Source organism: Anguilla rostrata, chromosome 11 (assembly GCF_018555375.3).
Source record: "Anguilla rostrata isolate EN2019 chromosome 11, ASM1855537v3, whole genome shotgun sequence".
Lineage (NCBI taxonomy): Eukaryota > Metazoa > Chordata > Actinopteri > Anguilliformes > Anguillidae > Anguilla > Anguilla rostrata.
Genome location: NC_057943.1, coordinates 9,549,415 through 9,563,911, shown reverse-complemented (window position 1 = coordinate 9,563,911; position 14,497 = coordinate 9,549,415). Strand labels below are relative to the sequence as shown.

Here is a 14,497-nt window from a genome sequence, read left to right as displayed (position 1 = left end):
GAGAAAAGGAGTACAGTTCCTGGATGAAGGAGTCGAGCGAATCGTCTCCACCTCCTCCTATATTTCAGCACGGCCCCACGTCATTCCCACAATTCCCAGGGGCATTATTTCCATGTCTGGTCTCTGATTTCTATGACAAAGTGCCCGGCTCTGGGGTCTGTGATTTAACTCCACACTTAACTCTGCTGAGCCAACAGTATATAATGCATCGGCGCTGGTGTGCAGGCAAGAAAGTAAGTGAGGCAGCTTGTAACCAACCGCAGTTTAATGGCACCAACCTGTCCAGTAAACCCAGCGTTATGCAAATATTCTGTAATCTCTATTAAATACTGTCTAACATTTTTTTAAACAATTTTAAACAATTTTAAACAACTGGATTCTTTCGGCCAGTCAAGCTGTGCTGTGTTCTTAGTCAGTATACTGCGTTTGTGGATGGTGCTGTTTGAGGACATCCTCATCCTCGTCTGTGCAGTGTGGCGTCTGATGAAGGCAGAGCTGAAGCCCTGCCCCCTTACGCCACCAGACACGCCCCCACCGAAATCCATTATTTCCCGTGCATCCTGCACGTGAAAGCTTCTCCTGGGTGACCTTGAGCAGGCTCTGCCTCATCCAGGTCAAGCGTATCTGCTAAAAATGTCACAGCGAACGCGGTGTTCTGTAAAAAGCCCTCCCCAAGGCATGGCAGGGCCAGTTCACAGAGCGCAGCCAGGCACGACTGAAAGGAAGGAAGGAGAAAGATAGCGCAGGCGAACCTCAGTAATAATATCTCAATAAAACTGGTATATAAAAATATCTACAGTATGCAATTCTGATACGCCAGTAGGCTCTTTCTGAAATGAAGAGGTACACACTTTCTGAATATATGTATGTATATATATATATATATATATATATATATACACACACACACACACACACACACACAAAAGACTGCCCTCCTTTTTATTTTTCTTTATAAAAGGGATAAAGCAGAGAGGGTAACAGATAGAGAAGTGATAATACCACAAAAGGTGCCGTGGTGGCGATCAAAGCCCCGCCCACGTGGGAGGATTCGTCCATTCCCTATGGACTGTGCCACCTGTCAATCAAAATTTGTGTATATTTTCAAGGACATGCAGTCTCTTGCAATTGATGACAACAGAGGTGAGGTTAAGAAAGTCATGGAGATGTGAGCTGCTATTACCCCAAGCACCGGTTACACTCCAGACCAGAGATGCGCCTCTCCTCACGCCAGAACAAAAGGTCCATTGAGTGACCGCCCGCTCCCTCACAGAGTGATGCACACAAACACACAGAGGCCAGGGCATCTGAGCGCTCAACACAATGGCCACGCGCGTCCCCTCTCACTCACTCACGGCTGGGCGGGAGTGAACCAAGCCCCCCCCCCGTCTGTCTGTCTCCCCGTCAGAGAGCATTCACACTTCCTGTGAGCGAGGCAAAGCACGCGCACAAACGGAGCGAGCGCAGGGAGTTACACACGAGCCTTCACCGGCGCAATGAGCCAAGCAATCTGAGAATCTCGCCCGGTTCAAAAACGCTGAAAGCTGAAATGGCACTGAAATGGCCAGAGTTTCATTTAAGTCGCTGGCCGACACATTTACCATCACAGTTACGGGTGGCTGAATTAAGCTCCAGCCACACAATCTAAAAATTCAGCATAATGATGTTCAAAACAAAATTAAATACTGAAATGGCACTGAAATGGCCGGAGTTTCATTTCAGTCGCTGGCTGACACATTTAACTGTCACAGTTTAGTGTGGCTGAAAGAAGCACCAGCCACACAATCTAATAATTCGGCACAATGATGCAAAAAAAAAGAAAAAAAAAAAGCAGAATACTGAAATGACACTGAAATGGCTGCAGTTTCATTCGAGTGTCAGTGGTGGATTGACGCCTGACGGACAGCTGACCCGGATCTCTGCTGCAGAGAAGCAGAGCTGAGCACCGGTCGGCTCGCACACAGGGTCCGCTGAGCGGGCGAGACCGCGGGACCGTTATCGATCCGGGCGCACGACGCCAGGTGGATTCTGGGTAATGGCCACGGCAGAACAGCCCGTAATGAGCCGCCCAACCTGCGCCCTGTCTGCCTTTCCCACGCCGGCTGGAGGCTGAAGGGCCTCATGAATATAAGCATGAGCCTCTTTACGATGACAGCGTCACGGCTGCCAGGAACTTGTTTCCCCCTCTCTCACTCACGGAGGAGGAGGACATCCATGTTTACTTGTGCCATTAATCTACAGCAGACCTGGGTCAAATACATATTTGTTTCAGATTTACATGCTTTTCTGTGCTCTATTGATCTTGCCTGGTGTAACTGAGCCCGCCAATATGACCACAAGGCGGGCTTTGCGCTTTTTGAGAGTATTTCATTGGTTCCACTCCACCAGACAAGATCAGTAAAGCGTGGAAAAGTATTTGAACCAAAACAAATACGCATTTGACCCAGGTCTGATCTACAGCATATCAAAGGCAACCCACATGATTAACTGGGTCTGACTAAATGGGTTCTTAGTCAGTGAAGGTCAAAATACATGTGTCAATGCGCCTAATGACACCCTGTAGATAAGTGCAGAAATATAAGCATAGGTGTGCTGTAAAGGAGAACTCCCGATATATCCACGCCGCTGGCAGTGTTGCATGGTTAGCACCTTTCGAATTTGCATCTGGAACAGTGATATCCTTTAATTAACCGACTGCTTGCAAGGCGCCTCGAAGAACATGAATTCTAATGTGTTTCTGAAAAAGAAAAAGGCCCGTAACTATATTCGGCTTCTCCATTCCGTATAATTAGTACTGCTTCTGAACTTTTAAAAGTCTTTTAAAAACTGAAAATTGACTGACCCAAGGAGGGCACACGCACTCCTCCCCAACACCGTACAGCTTTTAATAGGTGCTATTTTTGGATGAGATGTGTTCAATGCACCCATTAAGAATCCAACAGCAGGTACAGGACAGAACCAACTGGCACTGCAGCCTCGGGGGGGAGACAGGTGAGTGTCCATTACCAGGAACCTGGGCTTACCTACCCTACAGACAGAAATTCAAACCCAGCCCAGCTGGCGAATTACACTGAATGTGTGCAAGGAAATGCCATTTATTCCATTCACAAATGAGCTGGAACAATGTTTGGCTGCGAGTGCTTTTTAACCGGCATTATTTTATGCGTTTTTTCCCCGCCATTTCATTTTATGCAGGGTTTTATATAGCCTGATGCACAAATGCACAAGGTTGTCTACAGGGTACCCTAATAGCACAGTGTGAGATTTTGGGTTGGATTTCAGAAATAAAAGGGAACTCATTTCCGTATTTAACAGGTGCAGTCCTATTGCACATCAGTGGAAACACATTGCTCTCCTTAGAGACCAGTTTCATGGTGTTCTAAGCATTTTTTCCTATTTAAACAACTGACTTCAGAGCCAGTGGAAAGGAGACAACAGAGACATGGCCTTTCTGACAGGGCAGCATGAGCCTTCCGAGGATATCCAATCACAACAGCACAAGCCCGTGCTCAGAAATGAAAACATTACATATAGTCGTAACGAAAGGAAGGTGTGTATGTGGATTACAGAAGATTACAGAACCCAAACACACAGTTATACATGTCAAGTTGTTTTTTCAATAGTATTTTTATCAATAATAATAATAATAATAATAATAATAGACTTCATTTATATAGCACCTTTCAAACAAATGGCATGTCCAAAGTGCTTCACAGTAAGGAAAAAAAGAGATATGACAAACAGGTATGATGACAGGATATGATAAACAAGAAAGAAATCGATAAAACGATGGAAAACAATAGAACATTTATAATAAAACTGAATGCAAAGAATGACTATTTTCTGTTTAATGCTCATGATTTAGCATCAGTGATGATAATACAGATAATCTGTTTAGTCTAGTCTTGGCAGAATCTAATCTTGCCTTTATAATAAGGTACTTGATATGGTTCGACTGAGCATGACGTTGATAATCCTGTTCGGGTAAACAGTCAGTCAGCAGTTCGGAGGTTCATATCTCTGCAGGATATATAAATCATAATTACACAGCATTGACTGCCACTGTGATCCCCGCCACTGTAAATTAACTTTACTGCAAAGGCAAATCATTTATCACGTAACCTGACACCGCAAACAAATGGCACTTTATGTACGACGTACAACGCAGAACAAGGAAGAGAATGCGGCCAGAGTGAGTTTCGTTTTACATGTACCTGAGCATTATGTCCAAACAGACAGAAGACCACGACTAACTTATCACTTCCCTTAATCAACTTACTGGCACCGACACTGTGGCACAATAGATTACTGCAGAGACCGGCCCAACACAGTTAAACAAATGAAGCAACTGACTACTCCACACTAAACCTACCCTAACACTCTCGTATCTCTGCATGGACGCAATCTATTCTTTGACTTTGAAAATACGTCATTTATTCACGCAAAAACAGGTTTGGTATCCAGGCACTCTAAAGGGATATCCCTCTACTGCGCATGGGACTCCCCGGCTAGCCACAGCTGGTGGTTTGACTGTTAATGAGTTGGTTAATTAATCACACTTAAAAAAATAAAAAATAATAAAAATACAGCATTCAAAGCCGAGCATACGTTTCCCACAATTTACGTTGGAACAGATGTTGTTTTATCTATTTTTAACTGACGCACTCACAAGGGGCACAGACTACAGCATACGCACAGCACCATGGCAGCAACATACAGTACTGAACCTGCAGACCATGATGTAAGGAGGCCAGGGAGGCAAATATGAAGAAAATATTAATGTCCTGCGCTTTGCAGACACAAATAATCTTTTTTGCATAACCGTGACAAAAAGATTTTCAGACAATTAGTCAATCGAGATATTAATCTAGTAAGTATAACACTACATATAGGAAGTAATAAGTAATACTACATCCAGGCCCATACGCTGTTAGATTTTGTATCGGATACAACTATCAGTTGTGACACGGATGATTTAGCGTCAGCACTGCTCCTTGCCTATATGATAAGCGCACACATACTCAGGATTAGAACGTCGGCTAAATGCCTAAACATTAATGTTAATGCGTAAACTCCGTTCAGAAAACGGCCTCGGTTTTTCTCGTTCGTTCAAGTTAATGGTGTAGTCGTATTGTCAGCATTGCACAAGGGAACTTACGCAGTCTAAACAAACACAGATTGAAATGGAAATGAGTAAAACCATCTTCAATTTCAAGTAAATGCCTCCAAGGTAATTGGGGTCCTTGAGCAGACCGACTTCAGTTGTTTCAGGTAATTTAGCAGTTCTTTTGCCTGGAGGGAACAATGACTGTTTCCCCTGAGAGGGTCACAAAAATGTTTATTTTTTGAGTAAAGGTATCTTATAACCCCTTATCTGTTCCACTTGGTAAACACAGTGTGAGCAGTCTAGATGCTTTATGTGCTTTCTGGTCTTTTTCAGCAAACAAGGTAGTAATTTAATCAAACAGTCATCGACTCCCCACAGACTGCACTCTCTGCCAGGGGCATGCTGGGAAATAAGAACTATGATGTCACTGCTTTGCAGACAGAAGGGACATTCTGTAACCCCAGTTCTGCCCCCCTCCTATGTGGAAGAGCTCAAGGATGAAAATAGATAATAATTTTTTTTTTTTTTTTTTTTTTTTAAAAGCTTGATGGCGAGTAGACTGTCTTCCTTTCTCTAAAAGACAGACAGATTTGACAGTGATTGCATTGTCAGGTATTTTCAATGACCTATTTTTAACAGCAGCATCTTTAAATAAATAAAAAATCTGCTGCAGTAACAGGGAAATAAAACGAATTGCAATGATTCTAAGATAATTTGACTTGACACAGACAAGTACACTGCATTAGTGAGAAGGACTGATGAACAGCCGAACATCAGAGTGGTATCGAGTACACAGGATTTGCCCACTGTTTTCTCCTAGAGAAGTTCAGTGCTATCCCACCAGATTCTGCAGGACAACCTTAAATGAACTAATATTGCGGAAGGGTAACAAATATCTGTATAATGCACCAGCACTACAGAGCCATGTGATGGAGTCATAGACTTTCTGGTACCACACTGGACTGTTCAACTGTCTCTACTCACAGCTTTCGAAATGCTACTTCACAGCGATCAGTTCAGGAATGTGTAAGGATGTGTCCTTTTTATTTACAGCCCTATAATGATTTTACTCATAGGGCAAAAAAATTTTTTTATAAGATTTAAGATCAGTCATATAAAATAACATTCAGCTCAGGATTCATTGATATTCAGAAAATATAAAACACCATTTTATCCAGAGGTCATAGATAAATTATTGCTTATAGTTATAATGTCAAAACCCAGATAAATTCAATTATGTTCAAGATAAAGTGCATAGTGAAAAAAGAAATCACATCTTACACTTGACAGTTCTTTATATTTGCCAATTTCACTTACAGTCAAAAAAATCTTCAAGGGAACACTTTCTTACTATTGTAATAGAGAAAAGAGGTAAAAGATGTTTTCTCATTATTTACATGACAGGAACCTCTATGAAATTTTATTTTCTTCCATGCCGATACCAGGAATCTTGACATACATATTTCATTATGCTAGAGGATATTAACGATCATAACAAATGTTCGGGCCAAAATGATTTCCTCAACACTCTCATTTTAAAATAAGAAGTGAGGCGATTGTTCTTTGGAACCTTTCAGCCCAAAGCTAAAGTTCTCCTGCACACAGAGAAGCAGTCCCCTGCATGTTATATTGCCACCCCCTCTCCATATCCTACGGCAGCATGTTCACAAAAGGAACAAGAACAGAGGCCAGCCCCCCACCAAAGGGGCACCACCAACAATACCGCTGACCTCAAATAACAAAACCCTTTAGAATTCACACAGATTCACCACAATTTTAGTCGTCTCCACCACATTGGACAATCAGCCTATATGATCAGAGAATCACAGAATAGATAATTGTCGTAGATCCCCAAGCTGAGACAATATGATCGTGCAGCATAAGCAGGGAAGTCTGTGCTCCACTATTCGAGCACTGAGACCACAGCCAAGACAGGGAGTCCAGCCAGGAACCCAAAACAAGCTCACCAACGACGTCACTTCCTCTCTACCAACCCTGACCACCAGGCCTCGTAAAGGTCAAGATGTAAAATACACAACAAACGAAGAAATTATTAAAATGATCAAGGAGCCCCTTCCCCCTGGACCAGGTCTAAGGCACACTTAAGACACCAAGAGGCACAACAAAAGCAAACAGGGATAAGCTGGTAGTTACTTAAACCTTTCTACATTCACGTTAATGATGAATCATCTTGAGATTCTCTGGGGAAAAATCACAACATATACTCCTATATATATATTCATATAACCAGTTCCACTAGCTCAACGGCTATCCTGTGTGTCTGTGCCATGACTGTTACATGGGCAGGGTCTTCTGGAGGTAGCCCAAGTAAGGAAAAAAACTCTAAAGTGCAGAAAAGGCCATTTAACACAAAACAAGAACCACACTGTCTTCTATCCAGCCAAGAGGCATCGCCCCAGTGTCTCACTGTCTCCCGGGTTACAGTGGGCACTTAGAAGCTGGGTGTAACAGCATTACAGCCCCTGTCTGCGTCCCCACCGCCCAGCGTCTAGGCCCTGAGGGTGGGCAGAGAGCTTCCCAGAACAAAACAGCACTCCGGACGTAAACAGACAAACTCTCTCTCTCTCTCTCTCTCCGCGCCGCCACATCCGAAATCAATCGGCCAGAAATGTCCACTTTCACCAAGCGGACGCAGCCGGGAGGGAAGGGCGGGGAGGAAAAATAGGCCAAAACAAAGCAACCGTGAAATAGGCCGTCTCCTCCTAAATAATACAGCAGGACTATGGCAGCTCCGCGACGGTGTGCCTGCCGAATGTTTTTTTTCTTTCTTCTTTACCGTACATCTGTTATCCACTGGCCGAGTGTGCCCAATAAAGGTAGCACTACAAAGCACTGTGGAGAATGGTTTAAGCTACACATGCTATCCACACCAGACACCATTTTGCCTCCCCACCCACTTCACGATTTCTTCACGTGCATTGTTCACCATTCATCAACAAGTAGCATACGATATTTAAGCCCCCCCACCCCAGACACCCCCCGGCTGCCCCCCCCCAAACAGCCCCACGAGCTCCACTCACCCTGTTAAACCGCTTGGCCTGGAAAAGGTGCCCGTTCACTCTGTACAGCTTCCTCCATCTTCTGGCCCCGCGGCGGTAGATCGATTCTAGGAGAGAGATGAGACAGTTGTACAGGAGCAGCATGGCGGGGTCGCGGCAGGTCAGGGTCAGACGCGAGGAAGAGGAGGACCGGCGGAGACCAGGGCAGAGGGGGAAGAAAATGTCCCTCCGAAAACGAGCGAGGGAAGAGCAGGGAGGGAGGGAGGGAGGGAGGGAGGGTCCTGCCAGCCTCGTCCCTGAAAGCGCCTCTCCGAGGACTCAGGGAGAAAGAGGGAGAGAGGAAGAAAGAAAAAGGGAGAGAGAGAGAGAGAGAGAGGAGGGAGGGAGAGAAGGATGCAAGATTTCAGCGAGACGCCCAAGACATGCGTGCACTCTCTCGCTGCCTCTCTCACTTCTCAGCGCCTCTCCCATTACTCCCTCCCTCCCTCCTTCTCTCTCTCCCTCCCTCCCCCCATTCTCTCACATGACTCTGATCCCATTACTGTACAACAGTACTTCATGATTTCCGTGCGCTGCAGATCTCGGGTTCGACAGGAAAGGTGTACACTATTTACAGCCTCCCCCCGCCACCTCCACCCCCCATCCCCCCAGCGAACGAGGAATCCGTAATGGCGTCGGGCGCAAAGCCAAGGGGCTTATTTCCTTCTTACGGTGAAGCCGGGAGTCGCTGCAGCGTCGGGGGCCCCTCTGGGAGCGCTCAGACCTGGCGCGGGGGGTCTTAGGACGAGGCGGACTCACGCGAACGCTATCTGCAGCCTAACCTTTCACCGGCTGCCAGCGGGGCTGCCGCTCCCCCTCCACGTCAGGACGGCAAACGTCTCACGCTGATGAAAGGCGCCGCGTGCCGTCTAAGGCCGTCTGGAGGAATCCATTTCTGCCCAATGCGGGAGACGACGGGGAACAATGAGAGGGAGATAAACATCCACTAATCTTATCCTCCGCGGAGTTAGCGGTGCAGTCGATGCCTCTGGCCTCTCAACAAAACCTGAACGCATCACTTCAGCTTTCGCGCGCACAGAATAGAGAACAGAGAGGCCTGCATTGAACTGGATTCTCCCAGGATGGATGGAACTACACAGCCGCATGGGACTAACACTGATGTTGAGCATGTGTGTGAACACTCCTGAAAACTGCCGCTGAGAATGGCCGAGAATACTAAAGCTGCGTCCTACACAGGGGATGTAGAAACTGCGGGGGGGGGGGGGGAGGTTCAGGTGGCTGTGATTCAGCATTCAGGGGGCATGGGGACAGTGTGTGCTGCCTCTTTCTGGGTGATGTCACACGTTCCAGTCTGTCCTGGGTGAGAGCCACAAGCCAGGACAAAGGGCATCCCCCCCTCCCCCCCCAAAGGCTCCGGAGAGGAAGGAGGGGGGGGGGGTGTGGTGTGTGTGTGTAATGCTTCTCCCCCTGGGTCAAAAAGCCACCATGGTTTGCTTTCAGTCACCGCAAGGCCACCGCAGCCCCTAAAACACTAAGCAGCCATAAAGAATCCATACAAACCGGCTGTAACCACTGCAGCCCCGTGAATCACACCACGTGTCACATGTCCTGACGGATGCACAGTGCCCTGAAAGAACAGGGGGGTACACTGTCGCCCCCGAGGCCCTAGATCTTAAAAAAAAAAAAAACACTGCCAATATAACGCCCTCTCACCACCATTAAATATGGTTGCCTCTGGCCCTGTGGTGTACTTATTTTTTTATTTTGGCTCTTTTTTTTTTTTTTTTTTTTACCAGGATAGGCTCATTGAGATTCAAAAGTCTAGTCTGGTACCCAGGGTAATACAACAGGAATATCTGATGGAGGTTTTCACTGTGAAAGCCCCCAAAGGCACAGGAGTCACGCTCACTGTATCAACGCCTCAGTACTCACAGGCCTGTGAAATCACATCCATGGGGGGTTTTCTTTCTGAAAATAAAATCCCATACCCCATGATGTACACAAGATAAGACTAAAAACATGCGCTCAGCATGAGGGGGCCTCTCCCAACTCCTTTCCCTAACGTTCTCCTTACTAACTCTTCTGCTTTTGAACTTTTGAAATTTTACTGATGAATTCCCTTTCTGTCAGAGACTGAGGCTCACCCAAGGGCCACCTGGGGAATAAGCATAGCAGCAACACAAGAGAAATCAAATTCTGCAAAACAAAGCATCTGAGAACCCTATCTAATGCACAGTCATATTTCTGAGAGTGAATTTGATATATTTATAATTCATTTACACAGTGGCTCAGATTGTCAGCCTTCCTCATGGCGCATAAATTGTCCAAAGTGAACTGGCAATTTGACAATAAAAAACAATCATTCAAACAAATCGTAAAGACGATGGTAATATCTATTTACTGATAATGCTGTGATGATACTGGTTATTCAGTACTGTGAGTAGATCCAGTTAGTTCTTTAAACTTTGTATGGATCGCATGGTGAACCTACTGGAACTTTACACATAACGGTATTACTATCAAGTCATGCATATGTGTTATCAAACAACCATTATCAAAGCATATCAAAGATGAGAGTTCAAAGCATTTTGGTATGTTGACATGTATCACCACAGAAGAACTTATATATTGTTATTGTGTGTACTTTTGGTACTGGCATTTGTTTTAATAAAATATGGATATATGTACAATATGCATAAACTTTCACATAAATTAAACTGATCACACACTTCATCAAGCCCTAGTGATGCTGAGATCCAGGGAACATCTGCTCACAGGTTTTGTGTGTCTTTCATAATGGTGACTTGCATAAAGCAAGACCGTGCAGAATAAACAGGGAAATGTGGGGGGGGATCGTGTGTGGGATGATAATGAAGACCTCAGGACATACAGGCACAGAGAGTTTCTGAGCAATCTGCTCCTGACACTGCTGTGTCTGAGAGGATACACACACACACACACACACACAAACACACACACGCGCACATGCACACACACAAACACACATAAAATGGTACACCGTTTTAAATTGCTTGTCCACATATTTTGACTGTAACTGCTACGCTCACGTTATGAGTCAGAACGTCAGAAGTCAGAGTCGGAACTGAAAAGGCTGTGTTTGGCAAGCAGGACTGACTCAAACTTAAGAAAGCATTTAACAAATTGAACGAATTAAAGATCATTTGTAGGAGGCTAATAAAGAAGAGCCAATTAGGCATGAAATTAACATGTAAAGCACGGCATGAGAAAGCATTTTAGGTAGTTTAAATTGAGTGGACTCTGGAACATTTCGCTGAAGAGTTCATCATTCCCACTAACTCATCCCATCACACACACGCACACACGTAAACACACATGCACACGCACACCTACACACCTACACACACACACACGCACACGCACACCGACACACACGCACATACACACACACGCACACACACACACGTACACACAGCACACACCCACACACACACACACACACGCACACCAGACACACTTTTCATACTCATCCAGTTACCACACACACAAAATCAACACACACACACACACCTACAAACCTACACACCCACCAGAAAATGCTTTAGCCTGCTGTGTTTGCGTTCCCATTAGCTCAGTGGAGTCCTTGCTCTATTCTCCCAGGTATTTCACGCAGTGTCTCATTTGCCATGGTAACCTGCTCACACACGTTTCAGGCACAGAGCTGACAGACTGACACAAATAATCCGCCTTGCCGCTAGCGCGCGCTGCTAAAATAGCACGACTCCGCCTAGTGACTGGCGTTTCCCGCTCCGGAGCGGCGACGGCGGGTTATAGAGCGGCCGGAGTCGCTGCCAACGGGGCTGCCCCAGAGCTGACAGGTACACATCATCCGCCTTGCCGCTAGCGCACGCGTTAAGTAGCACGACCCGCGTCGGCGTTCCCCGCCAAGGCACGGGGTCAGGCCCTCGCTGCTAGGGCCCCGCGTCAGGTCCCCCGCGCCAGGTCCCCCGCGTCAGGTCCCCCGCGTCAGGTACCCCGCGTCAGGTACCCCGCGTCAGGTACCCCGCGTCAGGTCCCCCGCGCCAGGTCCCCCGCGTCAGGTCCCCCGCGTCAGGTCCCCCGCTGACGTCTGGCTGACCTGACCCCGGGTCTGCTTTCGAACGGAGGGGCTGGAGAACACGTCGGAACGCACAGCGTTCAACTTCGTGCAAGTCAAAACACCACTACTTTAATCACCGCTCGTCACCGTAACCCTGAGTTTCTTCCTTCCTAGATCGTTCTCCTTTGTGAACGGTGTATAAAGCTACAGAAAACAGAGCCAAAATGGTAGAGGACAGAGACTGTAACCAGGCCCCGTGTGGACTGACAGGAACAGGCAGAGAAATGGGCGGGGCCATGCCAGGCCAAACTGCGCTCGTGTAAAACAGTGCGCAGGACTAATATCAGGTGAGTGACACCTCACAGCGGCTGGTAAACTGTGCGTTCCCTTCGGTGCTGAAGTGTAGTCCCACCACTGCCTTTAATTGGCTCTAACTCATAGCTGTGAGAGTGAGTCATGACAACCGCATGCGCTCTCCCTCTCTCTCTCTCTCTCTCTCTCTTTCTTTCACTTTCTCTCCACCTCTTTTCCTCTGTCTCTCTATTTCTCTGTCTCTCTCTTTCTCTCTTTTTCAGTCTCTCTCTGTCTCTCTCTTTTTCAGTCGCTCTCTTTCTCTTTTTCAGTCTCTCTCTCTCTTTTTCAGTCGCTCTCTTTCTCTTTTTCAGTCTCTCTCTCTCTTTCTGTGTCTCTTTCTCTCTATCTCTTTTCCTCTCTCTCTCTCTCTCTTTCACATTGTCAGTGTCAGTTTCTCTCTCTTTCACTTTCCATCTCGTTTCCTCTCTCTCTCTGTGTTCCTCTCTCTCTCAGTGTCTCTCTCTCTGTGTCTCTCTCCCTCCCTCTCTCTCTCTCTCTCTCTCTCTCTCTCAATGTCTCTCTCTTGCTCTCTCTCTCTCTCTCCTTCTGTCTCTTTCTCTCCATCTCGTTTCCTTTCTCTCTCTCTCTGCTCTCATGTCCTCTCTCGCGCCTCTCTCTCTAGGTCTCTCTCCTCCTGCTCAATTGATAGCCACCGGACCGTTATCTGAGGCGCGGCAACCGGCTCCGCCCGCGTTCCTGGCACGCTCGCCGAGACCTGGCAGCGGTAATGAAGGAATTCTGCATGTAGGCACGTACTTCTCCAAAAAAAGAATACATAAATAAATAATAAATAAATAAATAAATAAATAAAAATGCTGAATTAAATATGTAAACATCCACGCCGTTACAAGGATGGCTAATGGAGGGCATTAACCTGCCATGAAACAGATTACCTTGATGTGGACTAGCCTCTCTGCAGACAGAGCTGCCGTCTGCCATACTGCTGTGCCTCTCCTGGACGTGTGAAGTATGTGTCTTCACTGGGGGGGCACAGCATGAGAAGCAATAAGGTCCAATCTTACAGCCCCTATTAAGCCCCATCTATTACTGAATTATCTTCAGCCCAAAGATAATAAGCAGCTGCAGCATTTTAGCAAGACAAAACATCACTGTTCTGTCTCTATGCAGCCAGGGCATTTATTTTGCACTGGCAGTTATCACTCCACTGCTAAAACCCTGCAGTTACTGAAAAAAAATGCATTTAAATACAAGAAGACAAAAGCACGCGAATTATGAAACCCAGATCACAGAAAGGGGAAAAAAAGGCTGAATTTGTATGAGATGCCCATTAATTCATGTTAGAGCAATTTACTGTGTCACTCATAAAAGCCAGAATAGCAGTAATTGGCTGTACTTAAACTGCCTATTGTAAAAACAATTATCCACGCGTAGTTTTCCACATCATTGTACTCACAGAGCCATAGCTCTCATTTCAAATACTGGAGGGCTGGTGGTAGGGTTTGGTGGTTCAATATCACTTGGTTACTTGGTAGTTGGGAAAGAGTTTGAAATCCAAAGCCGCTGATACCCAAAACATGTGAGAAATGAATGGTGTTAAAAGGTGAGGGGGAAATCTCCAAAGACTCCCCTGCCCTCTACCCATAAAATGTATATGGTCATCAAATGTATACGGTCAAGTATGACTCTGTGCTACAGTGTGTTCTGTGTCTCTCCCCACACAAGAAAAGCTATCCGGACTGAAAGGTCCATCGATCCTTTGCCGGTATTAATTAGAAGTGTTTATCTTCATTTCCACACCGAGTGACGGAACGCTCAGCTCCCATGATATTTACCTCGGCTAAACACAGGCCAAGCCAACAGCATCGCCCTTCCTCCGAGCGCAAAGACAGGCTAATTAAAAGAGGAGAAGAAGAAAGGCCTCGCTCTAGGCTGCAGTCGTGTTCTCGATCGCGGTCTAATCCTGTTAACTTGTGGCCC

The 14,497-nt window shown here is 46.1% G+C and overlaps 1 protein-coding gene across 5 annotated transcripts in view; it reads right to left on the bottom strand.

Annotated features, from left to right (window-relative positions):
* Positions 1–14,497, bottom strand: part of prkcz (protein kinase C, zeta) — a 140,707-nt gene that overhangs the window by 40,053 nt on the left and 86,157 nt on the right. For all 5 annotated transcript variants that reach the window (XM_064297745.1, XM_064297744.1, XM_064297746.1 and 2 more), the window contains one exon: positions 8,149–8,234. In XM_064297745.1, the coding sequence (XP_064153815.1) occupies positions 8,149–8,234 (86 nt within the window). The remainder of the gene's footprint in view (positions 1–8,148; positions 8,235–14,497) is intronic.